Source organism: Limulus polyphemus, unplaced genomic scaffold (assembly GCF_000517525.1).
Source record: "Limulus polyphemus unplaced genomic scaffold, Limulus_polyphemus-2.1.2 Scaffold3056, whole genome shotgun sequence".
NCBI lineage: Eukaryota > Metazoa > Arthropoda > Merostomata > Xiphosura > Limulidae > Limulus > Limulus polyphemus.
Genome location: NW_013668666.1, coordinates 87,018 through 108,643, shown reverse-complemented (window position 1 = coordinate 108,643; position 21,626 = coordinate 87,018). Strand labels below are relative to the sequence as shown.

The 21,626-nt window shown below is 30.0% G+C and overlaps 1 protein-coding gene across 1 annotated transcript in view; it reads right to left on the bottom strand.

Annotated features, from left to right (window-relative positions):
• LOC106468569 (hemocytin-like) overlaps positions 1 to 21,626 on the bottom strand; it is a 94,624-nt gene that overhangs the window by 35,185 nt on the left and 37,813 nt on the right. Inside the window, exons 14-29 of the mRNA XM_022396906.1 lie at positions 20,570 to 20,740; positions 19,057 to 19,188; positions 15,568 to 15,930; positions 13,430 to 13,495; positions 11,813 to 11,950; positions 11,057 to 11,256; positions 9,860 to 9,998; positions 9,563 to 9,604; positions 8,609 to 8,784; positions 6,379 to 6,525; positions 5,126 to 5,273; positions 4,848 to 4,901; positions 3,958 to 4,179; positions 3,469 to 3,566; positions 1,861 to 2,008; positions 1,338 to 1,610 (exon numbers count right to left, since the gene is read on the bottom strand). Coding sequence (XP_022252614.1) covers positions 1,338 to 1,610; positions 1,861 to 2,008; positions 3,469 to 3,566; positions 3,958 to 4,179; positions 4,848 to 4,901; positions 5,126 to 5,273; positions 6,379 to 6,525; positions 8,609 to 8,784; positions 9,563 to 9,604; positions 9,860 to 9,998; positions 11,057 to 11,256; positions 11,813 to 11,950; positions 13,430 to 13,495; positions 15,568 to 15,930; positions 19,057 to 19,188; positions 20,570 to 20,740 — 2,517 coding nt within the window. The remainder of the gene's footprint in view (positions 1 to 1,337; positions 1,611 to 1,860; positions 2,009 to 3,468; positions 3,567 to 3,957; positions 4,180 to 4,847; positions 4,902 to 5,125; positions 5,274 to 6,378; positions 6,526 to 8,608; positions 8,785 to 9,562; positions 9,605 to 9,859; positions 9,999 to 11,056; positions 11,257 to 11,812; positions 11,951 to 13,429; positions 13,496 to 15,567; positions 15,931 to 19,056; positions 19,189 to 20,569; positions 20,741 to 21,626) is intronic.

Below are 21,626 nucleotides of genomic sequence, written 5' to 3'. Positions count from 1 at the left end.
CTAATCTTTAGTGGAAACTTACGAGATACTGAACATAACAGTCAATAATTGGTTTAGTTAAAAAAGACATGTTCCGAGCAAAAGTTGGGGATTCACTAGAGGTTAATAACAGGCATGGCTTGAAAAGTGGATTTCTGGGGAAAGTGGGTGTTTTGAGAACAATAGGGGTTGGGGTATGAGAACAGTAGGGGTTAGGTCTAAAATGTGTCAACATCACTATTTCTGCATTTACTTTCACTGGCCTCACTTTTGGAAGTCAAATGAAGCTTGATTTCCCTCAATGGCCAGGATAGCAAGGTGTTATCTCTCCGCACCTCCAACCAGTGTAGACAGTGAATGGGCTTTTAGCACTGTTGGCAACATTTTCACACACAAAAGGTCAAGGAATTTACCTGAAAATGGCAAAATTCCAAAAATACAGGCATTCTGCACACTGGTGTGCATATTTTTGTTAGTTAATTTTTAAAGTTGAAAGTAAAACTGGAATATTCTATTGCTGATTATTCAGTTAAATGTAATAAATGTCAATTTTGTTTTGTTTCTAATTTTTGTGTATGTTGTTTATTTTTTTGGGGGTGAGGGGGAAAAAACCCAGTCCTGGTTTACACCCAGCCCTGGCTGAAGCTTAGTGGCTGGGTACCCGGACCCAGTATTCGGCCAAATTTTACTACCAGTGTATCCCTAGTATTTAGACATACGTGTCTGAGTGTGCTTATATAAATAAACTATACACAAGCTCGCACTTATCTTTTCTTTGTGGATATGCATGCACATATGTATATTTATTTATTTTTCAACATTAATTTTTCTATTTTATTTCATTCCTAGACACTAGAATACTAACTATCAATACAATGTACATTGCCCTACTTATCTGTTATTATTACAAACTTTTTTCCAAAAACTTTTAAAGTATATTTGAAACCTCAATTTTTAATTATTATTTACAACAATATACATACTAATATTATATTATTTTTACAATAATACTGATGTATACATCTTCAGGTCTGTTGTATGATGCTCATACTAATCATTATATGTTTGATAAACCTTTGTGGTATCAAACCATCTGGTCCATCAAATTTTAAAACCACCTTAGGAAGTGCATCATAGCAAGAAACATTGTGAAAGTTAAAGCATCTATTTACCAATTTTTTAATAAGTTCTTTTCCTTTTTTTTTCCGATTTAAACATGCCATAGTGGCAATTCTCTTTCTTTTCACTTCTGAGATGTGTGATATTTTTGTGAGAGTTGAAGTTAAACAAAATCAAAACATCAAAATGAAACTTTTTAAAAAAAAATGATCCAATATAATTATCAACCATGTACTTACAAATCCAACAGCCTATTCTCACTTCATAGTTATAACAGTAGTTTTGTGGTTGGTCCTGGTTTCGACACAAAAGGCCTCTAGATAGGTCACAGGTCACTTTTTGTTGCATAGTAGAGTAATCTTTACGTGTTATACTTTCCCGACACTGAATGCTTACTGGATTGAGACAACCACCACTGACTTCCACAACCTTTCTGATTGGCTCTTGGTCACCAATACTTCCGGGTTTCGGTGTACTCAAACTGATCCAAGGACCATATCTTACACATTTTTCTAAATAATGTGAAAGAGCAAATAAAAGGTGAAGTAAGCCTACTAAGTCTTGAGATCTTTCAGTCTCATAAACTTCAGAAAATATTGAAATTAATATAAATCAGAAAAACTAGTGAAAATAAAACCAACATATTACTGTTAATTCATAATTGATTAAAACTAAAACAATTTCTTAATACTTACTTACTATTTAAAATACCTCTATTTTAAAATAACAATCATAAAGTGAAGATTTCACTGCAGAACTCACCATAAGCTACAAAGCAGCCAAGTAATTCCAACCTCATGCTAATAGCTCCATAAAATTCCAAAGGTACAATTCTGACAGTTATAGCATTGATTGAAGTGTCAAAAACGTTGTAAACTAAAGAATTGCGGTCAGTATTCCCTTTAAAAACCTTTAGAAAGAAGAATTCAAATTAATCCAATCAATCACAAAAACTACAGTTGGCAAAAATCTATTTTTTATATTGTGATAAAAAATGTTCTATCAATCACAACATGAACATTTCTGGGAAAACGTGTATAGTACTAATTGTCTTTGTGATGTTTTATGTTTGTATGAGTGTGAAATTAAATAAAATCAAAGAATAAAAATTAACACAAAAAAAAATAATACAAATATTAATCATACTTGAAGTGTGGTTACCACACTATGCAACTGTCTACACTTGAAGTGTGGTTACCACACTATGCAACTGTCTACATCTTCATTAAAATATTAATAATAATCTTGCTTTGTACAGACATTTATAAAATGGTAAATTTATTTAAACTTTACTTACAAGTAGTTTTAACTAAGTGAGACAACAATTTTAATTTCATGAACAGTTTTTCTGATGATCAGTGAAAAACTGAACAAGTGATACTTGTCACAAAATAGCACCACACAGTATCTCAGTCACAGAGTTAAGAATGAGACATTCCCATGTTAAGAATTCAGTATACAATGAACAAACTAAAGAAATGGTTAAAGAAGGGTTAAAAGTATTAACATGTAACAAATACTTTGGTTGAGAATACAGAATATCTGGTTATCATTTCCAATTAACATGAGTGTGTGGGTTAGATAAATATTTTGTTCGATATGAGTGAAGATGTATTTTTAACTTGATCATGAAGGATCAGTTTTTCACATTTGACTAACTAACTAAGCACACAACATCTTCCTACAACGATGGGTTGTATATCAAGGAGGTAAATACTAAAAGAACCCTAGTATGAATCAAAAAGATTAAGTAAATTCAGTGTTAGGTAACAAAAGAATTATTAATTAACTGGATATAAAGTTAATCATTTGAAGGCTCAGAGCTATTTGATTCTGCTCAAGTAGTGCTTTACGACAATTACAATGAGTACTTTGTGAAAGCTCATTGGATACATGTGAATAAATTTCTGCATGAGAACTGACCTAGTCCAGAAGAGGTCATATCTAGCTATAATATAAAAGTTGTTAGTGAGAGAGAACATTAGCAGCATTAAAACTAGAGAGAATCTAACTACAAAATAAGTTTCAAGTTTTTCCTTGTATAAAGATTAGGCATTTCTTTAAAATAAAAAAACCCCAAAACAACGAAAATAATGGACTACGTAAAAGTTACTAGTATTGTTAAATTACTAAAATGTCAAAAAGTTATAATAAATGTTTTGTGTTATGATAACTGGGCTCTAGGTATTCTTTATTTTCATGTAAAGTACCCTGAGATCGTGAAAATGTGAGCTTGTCACTGACTGTACTTAGCTGTATTTTAAACAAGTGTTATATTTCCAGGGTTTTACTACACATTAGCAATATGACCCATTAAATGAAAAATCTAAATATTTTCATCTTAAAACATTTAGAAACGTAGCTATTTACCTTATTACCAACATTATTTCTTGCACTGATCCATTTCTTATCATCAGCAGTATATAAAACAGCAAAGTTTGTTACCCAATTATCTGCATCTTCACGGCCTAATTTAGGGAAATTAAAAACCAGTTTTTGGTAATTTTTCTAAATTATACAACTTAAAAAATAAAAGTCCTAAATTTTCACACATGTACTGACAATTTTAAGGATTAAACAATGCTGATTGATGTGTGCAATATAAAGTTGAATTATCATCACATCTGCAAGACTAGCTTAAGATAGCAAGCTGAAATATCACATCTGCATGACTGGTTTAAGATATAAACTGAAAATATCATCACATCTGCATGACTGCTTTAAGATATGAAGATGAAATATCACAGTTGCATGACTGGTTTAAGATATAAGGCTGAATTATGAATGAACAAGCATGTGATTAAGAAAACCTGATGATAAATATACCAAATGTTCTTAAATTAAAGTTATTTTTCTTACCCTGAGTTATAATTCCAGACAACTCTCTTATATCAGGAAACCTGATTTCAACAAACTGTTTCTGATCATTTACTTGTGCTACCCATCCTCCTGTCCCATCTGCCCTGGACACAGTATTGAGTCGAATACGATCAGAACCACTCTGGGGATTCAGAGAGGACGATACGCGTATATCAGCTGTTGGAATCTGCCCATTCTCTAGTCCCATTGGTTCATTACATTCTATAAATGATAATAATATTTTTGCACCACAAACACACTTTTTCTTATTGAAGCTATCACTGTGACATTTTACTATTTGTTTATATTTTTTAGCATAGAATTAAAAGTAGAACCCCCTAAAATTAATTATTGTAAAAATGAAATTTTTGTGAACTTGTTTTTGTGGGTTTTGAAAATGTGTATAGAAGGTTTTTAGATATTAATATTTTGTTAATAGAAAAACAATACTTATACTTCATAATCATTATTTTCACTTTTAAAGGCTACGTAATTCATGTTAAGTTCATTTTTATAAATTGTATAGTAACTGGGAACTAAAGCTCCATTATGATGTTAAAAACATGTTGGTTCAAACAAATCAACTTACGACAAAACTAAAAAAACCCTATAAGCCAAGTGCTTTTGAAAGGTGAGCCTTTCTTCATCAGTTTGTCTCTGGTGATGAAATGTCCATCTTTTGAAAATTCTTGAGTTATAGGATTTTGTATTTTTACTAAAACTGCATGTAATTAAATTATTTTTGCAAATTTTTATAAACCTAAATTTTAAAACAACTTCAATTTGAAATTGTTGGTTGCAAATAATGTATCTTTCCAATTGTCTTTATGAGGATTAATAATTTGTTTGTTTTTTACTAATTTTTGATATATTCACAATACAAAACTTACTAGAAATAATGAAAGGTGTAGTTGAAGTAACTGGAAGTTCAGAAACAACTTCAGCTGAAAAAATAAAGTCATATCATTACTCAAGACAACAGTCAAAACAGCAGAAAAATAACCTATTTTTTAAATCTTATTTTCTTATTATCGTTATATGTTTGCCAAATTAAGATTAACGTAAAAGATTATTTAATGGTTATAAACATTCACAAAAGATTACATTGTACATGAACTTAAACAAAATCCAAGTCCTATATAAATCCTGTTTTAAATATACAACTTACTTGTGGGCTCATAGCAGCCAAGAAGTTCCAGACGCATTGATATCCAATTATGCCATTTGAAAGGGTGAATTTGAAGATACTGAGCCCTAATAATCTTTGGAAAGTAGTTGGTAACTTGTGTATCACTGTCAAAGTTAGCAGGATAGATCTGAAAACACACAAAATATATCCAGATCTGAGCCCCAGTAACCTTTTAAAAGTAGTTGCTAACATGTATCACAATCAAAGTTAGCAGGATAGTTCTGATAATATATGAAAATCTTGTTAGATCTGTTTGAAAGTACAAAATGTAAAAAAAGTGTGTACATCAAAGGAAAATATTTCAGAAGTCATATAAAAACCATAATATAGTTAAACAATAACATGAGGCACTACAATAATGATTATGTCAACTTATGCTTACCAGTGGTACTACTATAATGATTATGTCAACTTATGCTTACCAGTGGTCCTACTATAATGATTATGTCAACTTATGCTTACCAGTGGTCCTACTATAATGATTATGTCAACTTATGCTTACCAGTGGTCCTACTATAATGATTATGTCAACTTGTCCTTACCAGTGGTACTACTATAATGATTATATCAACTTATGCTTACCAGTGGTACTACTATAATGATTATGTCAACTTGTCCTTACCAGTGGTACTACTATAATGATTATATCAACTTATGCTTACCAGTGGTACTACTATAATGATTATGTCAACTTGTCCTTACCAGTGGTACTACTATAATGATTATATCAACTTATGCTTACCAGTCATACTGATTTAACGATTATATCAACTTATGCTTATCAGTGGTACTACTACAATGATTATGTCAACTTATGCTTACCAGTAATACTATAATGATTATGTCAACTTTTCCTTACCAGTGGTACTACTATAATTATGTCAACTTATGCTAATCAGTGGTAGTACTATAATCGTTATGTCAAATAAATTACGCTTATGAGAGGCACTACTATAATGATTATGTCAACTTATGCTTACCAGTGGCACTACTATAATGATTATGTCACCTTTTTGTTTACCAGTGGTACTACTATAATGAATATGTCAACTTGTCCTTACCAGTGGTCCTACTACAATGATTATATCAACTTATGCTAATCAGTGGTACTACTATAATGAATATGTCACCTTTTGTTAGCCAGTAGCACTACTATAGTGATTATTTCAACTTATGATTACCAGTGGCACTACTTTGAATGATGTAAGGAAGAAACTAAATTAATAATTTACCTTTGGTTTGTTATTCTCTGATAAATAAGTGAAAGGGCCATCTTTAGTACTCTTGTAAGTGATGTAGTAAGAAGTGACCCATTGGGATACTCCATTACGCCCTTGAGTGATTAAACCAGTCAGGTTCTTTGGTGCCCGAAGATTGATCTTAAAATATTAAAAATGATTTTAATAACACTTACTTTCCTTGAAGAGTAACTTAGAATGTCCTGAAAATTTTATGAAGCACACAAAATAAAACGTGTATTTTAAATTACCTGATTTTCTCTCCTAAACAATTAAACATTACTTTAAACTGGATTTACATTCAAGCCATGTACAAGTAGCAACATCTTATATTTAGTCTAAGTTTTCTTATGCTGTTACTATTACTTTATTCCACCTAAGTCCCTATATAAATTTTACAAAACCTATTTCAGTTCTTAGAAATCTAAAGACAAGATTACACTAATAATATTATGAATTTAAAGATGTCTATATTAAACAAAATCTTTTCATTTCGGACAACTGCCTATGCATAAAATTAAAAGGTAAACAAATAAATGATATAAAAATGAAGCTCTATAAATAGATTAATTTTAAAAATTATTTTTATAAAAGAAGTTTCAGTGATAAAAACACAGAATGAATTGAATTATTTATAACATGTTAAATATGGTGATGTACAGTTAACAATGTACCTCACAAAACATTAAATAATAGCAAATGAAAGTTGAATCAGTTTTTTTACCCAATGTGCACAAGTTTGGTCCAATGAACTGAGCCCATATTGGATAAGTAATATTGAATATAATCCCAAATTTACTCTGAGTAGTTGCATAAAATATGAAAAGCTTTTAGTAAAATATACAAGTCTGTTGTACAGAAAAATCAGATGTGTTAAAAAGTATTTGTACTCAAGATATGTCTGTGAATTAATGACATCAATCTTACTCAGACTTTGACAAGTTGAAAAGCAAAATCATATTCACGTGAAGAATAAAAAATACTTTTGTACATCTTGCCGTTTGCACAACTAACGTTTTTTCATTATCCCTGTATATTGTACCTGGTATTCACTCTCTTCTAGCATGATATGTCACTAAATCAGCAATGTAGGGTCAAATTAACAACTGATAACTCTGACATCAAACACATAATACCATGTTGAATGGCATTCTGTTAGTTTGTGAGAAGTGAACTTGGACCCTCACCCCCATTAACTTGGGTTAGTAAACAAAATCTTATTAAGTAGACTCTTGAAAATTATTTCTACAAAAATGGTACTTGCAGCTTTAAAGGCACACATTTAAAATTACTTTCATTAAAATTACAAGTGCATGTCTGAAAAGTATATTTAAACAATTATTTACAGGAACATGTCTAGCACAATCTAGTCTGCTATACTTTGAAATTATTTACAGAAAAAAAGGTTAGGTATATTGTTATCAAACATAAGTTCAAAATTATTTGCAGGCCTGATGTTTGAAAGATGGATAAGAATTTTAATGGTAAGAACATATGGAGAACTTCAAAATAATTTCTTAATTCATAAGATCTTAAATAATTATAAATATTTATCAAAAATTTTAAAAAGTGCCAGTAAATGTATACATCAAATCTTAGCAGATTAATACATAATATTAAATTTAGACACAGATGTTTATAATGACTACACCACACATATGATTACAGGTATTAAACACCAAAAACTGAAGAACAAATGAAACCTACAGGCCTAACATTCATAAGAAAATATCCCAATAGACTGCAGCTGTTTGTATTTCTGTTAGTTAGACCATTGCTTATCTAAAATAGCTGAAATTTAAAAATAGTATTTTAAATCCATCTATTGTCTCTGTGTTGATGGCCTTTCATTCAATACTGAGTTTTATTAGTTATGCTGGACATGATGGCAGACAATTCTATCTAAACTAAACTCTCTGTGCAGAGTCAAGTCACAGATTTAAGGTGCTATCTGTACAATACATCCGTAAGTGAATAACATTTACAGTTTAGTGTAATTTAAATCCAACTCTGTTGTTAGAAATTAGTGTATTATATGTCTTTACAGTGCTCCAAGCATCCTACATGTATGTTTACTTGAATGACTTACATTGTGTATTATATTATTTATTATATATAACAATTTTACCTTTTAAATCAGAAAAAAATCACTAGAAATAAACTTTTTTAGTACTCTGATTAAAAACAGAAAATTAAGTACAAGAGATATTTCAAGAAAATTTACCTCAATAAACTGGTTTGAATCCTCAAACTTAGCTACCCACCCACCAGCTGCACCTTTTGTGGCAAGTGTGTTTAGTCCAATTCTAGAAGGCCCAAAGCTTGGTCCTTTAGAAGAAGTAACTCTGACCTGATCAGGTGTCATTTTACCATTCTCTAATCCCATTTTATCTTGACATTCTATAATGAGAGTAGTTACAGAAACAGTTCTGTCTTTTAGGAAATATCTTGAAAAGTTTAACATAATAAATATTAACAGAAACAACACATCAGATACAGCTACTTTTATGTTAAGCAGCAACAAAGATTAGACACAGCTACTTCTGTGTTAGTTTACCAGCTACAAAGGTTAGACACAGCTACTTCTGTGTTAGTTTACCAGCTACAAAGGTTAGACACAGCTACTTCTGTGTTAGTTTACCAGCTACAAAGGTTAGACACAGCTACTTGTATCTTAACCTTCACATTACTTTTCTAGTTTCCAAAATTTTGACAAAAACTTTCAAACTCAATTTCTCTACTACTTGAATTCATTTTTCATGGTACTAGCTAACTTACAAAAAGTGAAATCAAGAAGATAATAAAATGTAATGAATTTTTATTCTATGTATCACAACTTGAATTTCACAAGTATTTATGTACTTGTTTGCCAGAGTACCAGCTTCAAAGAAATCGTTCATGCGTTAGAATATGTAGTATTAATCGAAATCCTAATAAAACTATTTCTTAAGGAAAAATGATAATTATTATCAGAAAATAACTTGTTTTAACTGGTGTACCTATACCTTCAAATTTCATCTCTTTATTTACGTATATCACAGGAATAAATAAAACCATCATAAAAACAACAAAAGTTAAAGCATTAGACTAGAATAAATGTTTTGGGATTAAATGAAATATCTGTAAACATCACAAAAAAAGATGATAAATTCAAGATATTTAGTTTATGATCACTTACCTGGTGAAGGAGTTGGTGCTACTGTGGAAATTTTTTGGAAGCCTAAGAAATAAGGATCAAAAATTAGCTTCCACACAAACACTAAATTATCTTTAATCAACTTTAAAGGCAATAGTGTAAAATAATGTCAGTAAGATAAACTTGTAAATTGTTAAGTAACTTTATTTTAGTTGAATATTTGTTTAAACTTTATGTATAAGTATACTTTACACAATACTGTTAAAAACTGTTTAAGAGCATGAAATGAGATTGCAATTTGAAATACCTTTTGTGAAACTCCTTAAATATTATACCCACCTTCACACCCTAAGAGTTCCAAACGTAACGCAATCTGTCCTACCCATTCCAATGGTTGAACTCTAATATACCTTGCTTCAAAGGGATTTACAAAAATATGTTCCACCTCTGAAGAACTGTCATAGTTTCCTGTAAAAACCTAGGATTTTGCAATAGAAATTATTTTATTTAATATGTTCAATTTAGTGTAATTACTGATGAAATGATATAAAGTTAAGAAATTAAGAAGCCATACAAATCTTTGAGAACATATTAGCTCATCAAAAATAATTATGTAATTTCTCTTCTCTGTCCACCAAAACCAGAAAGCAATATTATATATATATATATCTCTAGAAATAAACAATCTTATAACAACCAAATTCAGTAGTTGTTTTTTTTCATTAATATTTTATTAGAAACACAATGTTTCACTTTAAAGCTTTTTCAGGAGCATTCTACTAAAACACAAACCATAACAGACTGAAAAAAATGCCCTAATAAAATATCTAAAGAAACTCTTCTCATTCAACAGTCATGGCTAAAGATCAACAGGTACAAAGGCTGGCATTTATATATTTTTTATCTGAACTTTTCTATTTCAGTTTTTATTTACAATAGTGTTTGGTTACTATTGATCATTTTAATTTTTAAAAATAAGTATTACTTCATGTAATTCCAAATGGAAACTATAGAATCAATTAGAAGTTCTTATATGAACCAGTTGACAATTTGTGACTTTAAGTACAGGTAAATATGGATTGGTCCAGGAGACACATGGCTATGATTATCTTAAAAAAATATCTGCTACAATTATTTAAAAAAACCCATCTGAAATGGCACTTCTCTCACTTTGGAGTTTGTAAAGAGAGACAAGTGGTTCTTCTCTCCTTGCATTCAAGGTTTTTCCAGTTTCATTTTCCATTTTTATTTTGGACAGAGATTTTTTGATTACTATACATAAAAATATTAATTTCCAACAATAACCTTTACTAAGCATAACACACTTTACAATTTATTAGAATATCTTACCTAAACCAATAAAAGTTTAGTACTGTCAATTATGGTTTGTGTCTTAGTGGAGAAACTGTGAAGTGAAACAACGAATGTTCAATTGAAAAAAACAAACTAACTAAACTTGGTGTTATAAGGTCATTTATTTCTACAATTAATGTGTTGCATTTATCGTGCTACAAATATTAAATAATTGGCACTTACTTTAGCCACTTTGTAATTGGATGATTCTGTCACAAATGAGAAAGACTGATCATTAGAGCTATACATAACCATAAAAGCTGTCACCCATGCTCGAGCTTTGTCCTGACCCTTAATAATAAGACCATATACAGGCTGGACTTTTCCGAGATCAACTTGAAGATACTGATCTTTATCAAGGTAAGCTGGGATCCATGCTCCAGCTAAAACATAATAATAATAATGGATGTTTTCCATATTATTTGGGCAAGAAATTGAATTTGTGAAATTTAACTTCTTCAAAAACACTGAAAATACTTGGTATGCTATACACAAAAATTAGTGTTTATACCTTTCAGAAATTTGCTCAAAACTACATAATGGCTGTCTGTGACCTTAACTTTTTGGAACTAAAAGGCTGACAATGAGGCAGATAATCAATATATTTAATTCTATAAACAGATAGTGAAATTAATGTATTCACAACTCCATTTTAGCCCAACACTTAGTGAACTTAACATTGGAGCTAAATTTCAACTAAATTTCAAAATATTTGATACTGTAATATGTAATCTCCATTAATGTGATGGAAAAATTTGAATTATTTTATTAAAATTACAAACTTGTTGTTTTATTTTTTAATTTCTTGAGAAGATACTGTTTGTTTGAATGAATGCCTCAATCTTTTTAGTTCAAACAAAGAAATATAAAAACTTTGCTGTGAAAACTGGTAAAGCATTATCTTATACTCAAAACCAGCATTTTAATTTTGTCACAGACCTGAATTTGGTCCCTTCTGTGATGTTAATCTTGAATTCTGTGGCTCACTTTCTGAACTTAAACTACTTGAAGCTTTCAGTTTTTCATCAGGAAGAGGGGTTGGTCCACTGATGAGACGTTTGTAAATAGTACACGCGGCTAGGATATGCAATAAACAATTACTTGGACTATATATTATCCAGAAGTTAATTCTTTTCAGCAAAAATAAAACTAATAATGTTGGAAAAAAGAAAAGGCTTCATAATACATTATGAAACAACATAACTACATTTTCCTGATATTGTATACATATACTAATGATGATATTTTTTAATGAACATGATAATAACTCTAACCCCATATACCATATGAATTAACATAGGTAAGTTAAATTAATAAAACAATATCACTATGTAGGTATTCTTCTAAGTCTAAACTATTTATTTTTGTTAACAACAAATAATAATAATACTTTACTTATGTAGGTAAAAGAAACTTGAAGAACTAAGTGTTCAGTACGTGGACTTAATCCTAGCATATTCAATAAGTGGACACAACCTTAACATACTCAGTACCTAGATGTAATCCTAACATACTCAAATCTTGGCCTAACCTCTGTACACAAACTTAATTTATACATGCATAGTATCCTACATGATCAATACGTGAGCCTAATCCTTAGAGTATGTTAACTGGACATGGTCTCAACATATTCATTATATAAATATAATCTCTCCATGTTTAGTACATGAACTAAACTCCTTAATGATTAGTGTTCAGACATAAATCCTTCATTCTTGGTACTTGTTTGTCAGCATGTAATCCCTCCATGCTCAGTACCTAGGCATAACCCCTAAATGCTCAATACAAGGATATAAATCTTAATGCTCATTATCTAAGTATAATCCCTAAATATTAGTACATGGATGTAATCCCTCCATGTTCAGTACCTAGATTTAATCCCTATATGTTCATTACCAAGGCAAAATCCCTAAATACTCAAAATATGGATGTAATTCCTACGAGGTAAGTATCTCAATGTAATCTCTACATGCACAGTATCTGGATTTAATCACAATATAGCACCTTTCCCAAAAGTAAAGATGCACTTCAAATAAATTTCTAAAACTTGAACTTAGGTACCATATTGAACACTAAATACTAAATTTTTCATAATAATTTTATTGCAATAGACCTGTTTACCTTTCTATGTTAATACTATTTGGTTAACAGAATACACATTCTGATAACATTTGTATAATTCGTCAGCACTTTTCCTGTTCCTTAAGTCATGTACTAAGATCCCAGTGGACTGTGAGGGATTTTCTCAAGATTTTATCTTACTAACAGCTTCTTTTACAATTAGAACAATATAATGATGACCAATAAAATGTTCATAATGGATCAATCACTGAACTTTATTTCAAAACGATACCAGCAAATTGAACATGTTTCTTAATTCTATCCTTAAAAAGTTATCTATTTCTAATTTTTTTTTACATTTAAATCAGTAATGACATTTTAAACTTTACAAGCCTGTATACTGTTGACTAAAGAGTGTCTGAAAACATTCTATATTTTGGTTACTTTAACTTATTAAGAAAGTAACAAGATCAAACTAATTTTATCACCACTTACGGAGTACTGACGGAGTTGTTGGGACAATCACTACTGTAGTAATAGATGGAGTAACTACAGGAGTCTCTATAGAAATTACAAGACTAACTTCAAAATTTGTAGAGAAAAACACATTAGATGAAATGATTTTATTTAAAAACTTAAAACAGACAAATTAATTAGGTATAAAATTAATACTGAAGTTTATATTTCAGCCTAAACTATATATACTTTCTACTATTTATTTACAAGTCATGATGCATGTCGGTAATTAACCTAGCATAATTTTTAAAGAGACAAAACCTAAGAAGTCACTGACTAGCTCTAGGTTGCTGTAAAAATAACAAACATTGACATACTATATATATACATATATCATGATGTATTGTATATAAACTTCAACTAAACTGTATTAATGGGAAACTTTTTTGGCCACTAAAAACTAACACAATTTCAATTCAAATGAACTACATTTTGACATACATAAACTCTTTAAGAACTGTGAATTTATTCTGCCTAATACATACGAGAAAATTTATTGTGTGTTCTTAAGAAACTGAAGTTTTTTACAAAAACAGAATATCCAGATTTTCAAAGTATTATATAAGATGTTACAGATTATAAAAACAGCGTATTAAAATGTTATATACGATGTTACAGGTTACAAAAACAGTATATCAAATTATTATATAAGATGTTACAGATTACAAAAATGACATATCAAAATATATGTATGATGTTACACATTAGAAAAGACTCATATTAAAATGTTATATGCAATGTTACATGCTACAAAAGCAACACAGTATAATCTGATGTTATTATGTGTTATAAACACAGCATATTAAAATATTATATGCAATGCTACATATTACAAAAGCAGCATCTATATAAAAATATGCTTGCTTTTAACTTTCCAGAACTTTTCTTACACATTTCTTGATCAAACACTACAAATTCCATATCATTATAAAGGCCTTTGTCCAAGGAGTCTGGATTGCACATTAGCTTTTTCATTCAAAATACCTTACCCATTTTTTTCCTTAGTCAAACATTTTAATGTAACAAGTATACTACACGATGATACAATGTCATTGTCACCACATGATGACTGGCTTCAATTTCAACTTTTATTTGCAAAGTATTTCACACAGACAATACTTAACCTGTGTGTAAATTCCCCTAAATACAATTTCTATGGGCTTTCTGGACTTAGTCAGATCTAAAATAAGCATGTGCAGTTCCTTCAAAACTGTATGCTTATCAATTTGTGAACACACACATTCAGACATTTCTGTATATTCAGTTAAGTTTGCCTTCATTACAACTTAACATTTACTTTACTTTGCAATAACTTAGCTTCAGTTCATTTCATAGACTTCTATAAACACCTTTTGGCTATTTTTTTCTTGACTACATGTTTTACTCTATATTTTTGTGAGTTTCTTTGTTTCATATTAAAGTGTTATGTAATGTTATTACATTAGAAAAATAGCATATTAAAGTGTTATGTGATGTTATTACATTAGATAAACAGCATAATAAAGTGTTATGTAATATTATTATATTAGAAAAATAGCATATTAAAGTGTTATGTTATGTTATTACATTAGAAAAATAGCATATTAAAGTGTTATGTGATGTTATTACATTAGATAAACAGCATAATAAAGTGTTATGTAATATTATTATATTAGAAAAATAGCATATTAAAGTGTTATGTTATGTTATTACATTAGAAAAATAGCATATTAAAGTGTTATGTGATGTTATTACATTAGAAAAATTGCATAATGGTGTTATGTGATGTTATTACATTAGAAAAACAGCATATTAAAGTGTTATGTGATGTTATTACATTAGAAAAACAGCATATTAAAGTGTTATGTGATGTTATTACATTAGAAAAATGGCATATTAGTGTTATGTGATGTTATTACATTAGAAAATAGCATATTAGTGTTATGTGATGTTATTGCATTAGAAAAACAGCATATTGAAGTGTTACATATGATATTTTACAAGGATCTAACTTTTTTATCTCACTACATATATTTTTTCACAGATGCTACAATCTATTAACAAATTTTCTTATTGTTAACAGACACAATCAAACTACAAATTATTAATTAAATAGGAATACTAGAAGTATACAATACCTGTTATTAGTTCTGTACTAGTTGTCGTCCCTTCACATTCACAAAGAAAGCGTACTTCATAATCATAGCATTTTTGGCCTCCTTTCCCTTGTTTATTTTGACAAATTAAGCCTAATTTAATTTCACAAACGATATTTTGTTTTGGTAAATTGGGCGAAATTCCAATTGGTCTACATTCTATTGCTGTAATCATTTTACTTTCACAAGGTAACTTAAAGTGTTTTGCTTCGATATTCTGAAGTGTTTCATAATCTCCTTTATCATCAACGACATGAGAAGAAATCCAGTTTGTCCAACCACTTACACAGGGTGCTGGTGTTTGAGGGGGAGTTGTGGTGATGAAAGGTGCCGAAAAAGTGCTGCCTGAAAGAAATAAAGAATGAGCAAGGAGGTGAATTAATGCAATGACAACAATAAAACACTTCATAAAGTTATAAAATACAAATGGATACCCAAAATATTCTATAAGAACAATGTTCTAGGCTTTGTGGTGACCTGGGAATAAATTATTCTATGATCTATTTGTTCAGTTTGATAGTCAAGTTTATGGCCAATGACCATGCTCAATTAATGACAAGATTATGGCCAATGATTTGACCAGTTTGATAGCCAGGTTTATGGCTGATGATTGTGCCCCATTTTTTAGCGAATGGTATAAATTTCAATAAAATATGCTTCTGCAAAAGAATGGCAAAGTTAACCCCTGACAAATTTTTCAATGACTTCTTACTGAACATGGATTTAGTTTTCAAGACTATGTACAAGCAAGTGAATGCCTCAAGAGTCATTGCAGCTGCATCAGGGACTTGACAGTTATCTGCTCAAATGGGATTACTCTAATTACCACATTTGAGGTGTACCTTGAGACATATGAGCTTTTGTCAACTTCAAGTCATTGTTTATTATCTTATTAATTGTACCATAAAAATATGTTTAGTTTCATTCCAATGGCTTCTGGTGTTTTTTTTTTTTAACATTCTGGCTGAGACATTGGGCTTCATGGTTTGAGGTGCAGTTTGAAGGTTCTTGTAAGAGTTTTTCTAGTTTTATGGAGAATGTTAAAGGCTCCCTTCTTTCATATATCCTGTTCTTGGTTCTACACTGCTTAATGATACTGATCTCTAGCCCTTCTCTTCAGGAAGGGCTGTGACAAACTTCTTCAGCCATTAGTGATGATTGGGCATTTTCCTTCAGCCATAAGTTTACCTATCAGATGGTTGATAGTTTGCTGTGAACTAAAAATGTGGGTTGCTCATGATATTGTTTCAATGGAACTTTAGACAGAGTAGACATAGTACGTTTAATAATTTAAAGTTCTCAAATCTACTATGTTACTATGATACCATATTTATGCCTACTGTGACACTGTTGATTTAACACCATTAATGACAAATCTTTGTTTCAGAATATCTCTTGAATACAAAAGTCCTTTCATTGTCTTGAATAGATCTGTTTTTATAACTAAGATTTAATTTACGTATACATGTTACTTGCTTTTGTTCTAAAGTTTAAACTTATTATTACAAATAGCTTGTTTAATGACAAATATATGCAAATCAACAATTCAGTCATTCCGATTTTATTCAATTCTTGTTATAACATTTTCATATCTACTTAAATACTTTGCTACAAATTTGTGTTTACTCAATTAAATTAACAGTTTAAGATGAATTTGGACAAAATAACCCATTTGTAGTTGACGTGTGTTGATGAAACATGTGTTCAGCATAAGTCCATTTTTTGAACATAAATCCATGCATTTACTCTGTAAATGGCAAATGTTGGAAAAACTTCCATTAATCTTTAAAAATCTAGGTTCCAAATTATTCAATAAAATATATTATGTTAAAAAAAGTAATAAATTCAATTTAATAAAATTACACCACACAATCTTTTACCTTTATTACACCAAAAAAAAATAGCCTACTGGTGAAGTTTAGACAAGACCCTTACTGAAAATGAAGAATTTAAAATCACACTACTAATACACAATTTTATTCTCAAACAAGAATGTGTAAAACATACTCACTTGTAAGTAATCTCAATTGTTTACAAAACTATATGTAAGTATAAAAAATGATATACAACTGGGTGTCTGTACATATTAAACAACAATATAACTAACAATGAAAAGAAATAATTAAAAAAACTGAAACAAAAAATATGTTCTTAACTGAGAAGACTTTGGTTTTAAAACACAAGACACTGATGTTAAAGAGTAAAAGCTAATGTACTTATTACGTTACATAACATAATTCATATTACATAACACTGCTTTTTCATTGATAAGTTCTATACTAAAAGAAGGACAACTCAGCCATAGAAATAAAATTTCTAATTTGTTTACACTTATCCAAGTCCAAGTGCCTTTAGTTCAAATATTTATGTATAGACTAAAATCAACAATATACTACTGTAGTGCAACAATGCCTTTAGTTCAAATACTTATCTATAGACTAAAATCAACAATATACTACTGTAGTGCAACAATGCCTTCAGTTCAAATACTTATCTATAGACTAAAATCAACAATATACTACTGTAGTGCAAGAATGCCTTCATATCAAAGTACTATTTACAGATTAAATACAACAAATTACTACTGTACTGAGAAAATGCCTACAGTTCATAGTATTTATCTATAAATGAAATCCAACAGGATATTACAGTACTTAAACAATATCTTCTATTGTAACAACTGCCTTGCCATCATAGAGTATAAAAATGAAATATTTCTCTGTGGAAAAGCAGAAATAGCTTCATCACAGCCCAGCTTAGAATCAATAAATACATGTCTTCATGTTGTTTCCATGCTTTGGTAACAATGTAATAATTTTTTGATTAAGTGAAACTGGCTATAACTTATACAATAGAATTAAGGAACACACCAGAACCACCCTCACATACTTATGAAACAAAAACAACATCAGTTTGAGGATAAGAGTTTCAAAATTATATACTTTGAAACTAATGTTAATACAAAAATTAAAGACTTAATAATTGAAAAATTAAAACCAAAAGTAAATTATAATGCTAATGTTAATTTATGTTTACATTGAAACACTGTAAATGTTGAGTAAGATTTATTCTACTTAAATCATTGTTTTGATGTTTACTTTTCATTCTTGTACCTTAAGGTGACCTCATGCATGGCTAAAATGTTTTATCTTTTAATAAAAACGTTTTAACAACTTCATGGTATATATATTTACATAATAATACTGTACTTATACCTATACCTGGAAGTGTATTAAGTCTATATGTGACAAAAATAAAACACAAATTAGCTCTGTACTTGTAATATACCTACAGAAATTAATGAAAAAATCATGCTAAGATTCCTGTAAACTTTGTAGAGAAATAGGTTTTTACTTACAAAGTAGGTATTTTCCAACTGAACTTGTGGAGAATTCACTCTGGATAACTAAATGTTTAATTTAAAATATATATATAAATCTATGACCATTAAAAATGAAAATAAATAGCTACCAGGACAAGGACAGAGAAATCTGACTTCATAATCATAACATCCTTCTTGTCCATTTACATTGTTCCAGCAATGTAGTCCAGTTTTTACTCCACACTCCACATTCTGACCAGCATCTGCAGAACTTTCCTTACCTGTAACAGTAATCATTTCTGGTTATGTATAGCTCATCAATAGAACAATATATAATACTACATCCATATCAAAATTGTCCATGTTCAGTGCCAGCCTTAGCAACTATGAGGCAATAGATAGCAAGGTAATCAGATTACATAGTCGGTGCCAGCCTTAACAAGTATGAGGCCATAGTTAGCAAGGTAATCAGATTACATTGTCAGTGCCAGCCTTAGCAAGTGTGAGACAATAGACAACAGGGTAATAAAATTACATAGTCAGTGCCAGCCTTAGCAAGTGTGAGGCAACAGACAACAAGGTATTCAGATTACATAGTCAGTGCTAGCCTTAGCAAGTGTGAGATAATAGACAGCAAGGTAATCAGATTACATAGTCAGTGCTAGCCTTAGCAAGTGTGAGATAATAGACAGCAAGGTAATCAGATTATATAGTAAGTGCCAGCCTTAGCAAGTGTGAGATAACAGAGAGCAAGGTAATCAGATTACATAGTCAGTGCCAGCCTTAGCAAGTATGAGGCAATAGTTAGCAAGGTAATCAGATTACATAGTCAGTGCCAGCCTTAGATAGCAAGATAATCAGATTATATAATCAGTGCAGTATTAGCAAGTATAAGGCCACAGATAGCAAGGTAATCACATTATGTAGTCAGTGACAGCCTTAGCAAGTGTAAGGCATCAGATAGCAAGGTAATCAGATTAAAAGTTACTGGCAGCTTTAGTAAGTGTAAGGCCACAGAGAGTAAGGTAATCAGATTACACAGTCAGTACTAGCCATAGGACATGAGGTCACAGACAGCAAGATAATCATATTACACTGTTAGTGCCAGTTTTAGCAAGAGTCAAACTACAAATTAATCAGAGTACAATGTCAGTGCTAATAGCCTTTGAAGGTTGCAGTACACAGATTAAGATCTTAAACCTCACAGCAGAACAAAATTTTATCAAGTTGATCAGATTCCTAAAGTTGAATGTTAGATTTGTACTTTTGAGTATTGGTTATCTGGCAAACGTTTATAAAAGGTGAAGAAGATAACTCCAAAGTTCACTGTCACATTTAAATTATACAAAAAACAATAATTTAATTTCTTTAATGCCTTATTACTTCTAAAAGTTTTTCTTGATGAACATTTAGAAATAAAAATTAATAGCTTAGAAGCTTTAATTGGAATAGAAAAAAATTTTCTCTAGACCAAAAGTAAAGTTTTTTGCTGTCAATTATTCTCTAAACAATTATCATGTATTTCTCACAACTATGTCAAAACTGTACTGTTTATGCCAGTACTAATAAAGTAATTGTAAAAAAGATTTTTATTACTAAAAACAAGTTGGGTTGAACATTTATGCTAAAATAACTATTATATTGTCATAAGATCATACTTACTTGAAGCCACTCTACATTCAATAGCCAGAGGGTTAGAACATAAACTGTGTTTCAAACGAATTTCTGAAAGATCTTCCATGTCACCACTTCCTGATAGTGGGGAATCAATATTGATCCAGTCTGTCCAGCACCTAATTTGTCCAACTGCAGTTGGCGTTGGTGGAGTGATTACTATGGAGGAAACATCATTCAATCAAGTCAAAAGTTGTAATCATCTAAATGTTATACTGGATGAAAGCAGTAATGTTACTTTTAATTCCTGTTGGAAATTTTAGACTTTTTGGAATTTTACTGAGTACTTCAATTATTGCACATCCAATTATGTCAAAGTTAAAACAAATGAAATTTATACATAAAAATTAAGAAAAATGGGCTTATGTATTTTACACGACCTAGTAACCACGATGTAACCATGAAGGTATACATGCTATAACTCTGAAAGTACTTAATGTATGTTTACTAAATTTGGCAAACTTTCAGTAAACATTATAAATCTTTTGTGGGGAAAAAATCAGAAATTTTAATTGAGTAATTTTACTACAAATTTGTCCATATATATGGAGTCAGTGAGTTGACTGCTCCAAGTACAAAGTGATTTTCATCTTAAGATTAAAAAATACTTTTCTTCATCTGAAAAATTTCAAATTTTATTTGTATAATCTCCAAACCTCCTAATAAGGAATGAAATGAAATACAGGTGGTATTTTTGTTTAAATTTTTGTGCAACTTGTAAATTTCTACAAATTCTGTATCCAACAAAATATCAGATGTATGTGGAATTTATTGAATAGACAATTGAAAAAAAAAGTTTATAAATTCAACGAAACAATCAATTCTATGGTCTAAATTATATTCCTATTTTCTTCTAGTTTTTAAGTAATTTGGGCATTCACAAGATAAACTAATCTGTCATAACCACTAGCTCTTATTGCTTTAAACAATGCTTTCCCTGTGGCTAGTACTTTAAGAAACATTTCCAATATAAATGCTCAATTCTTATTACATTTTATGTCCCTTCTGCTTTAGCATATGTGACTTAAAATAACAACCAGGTCTC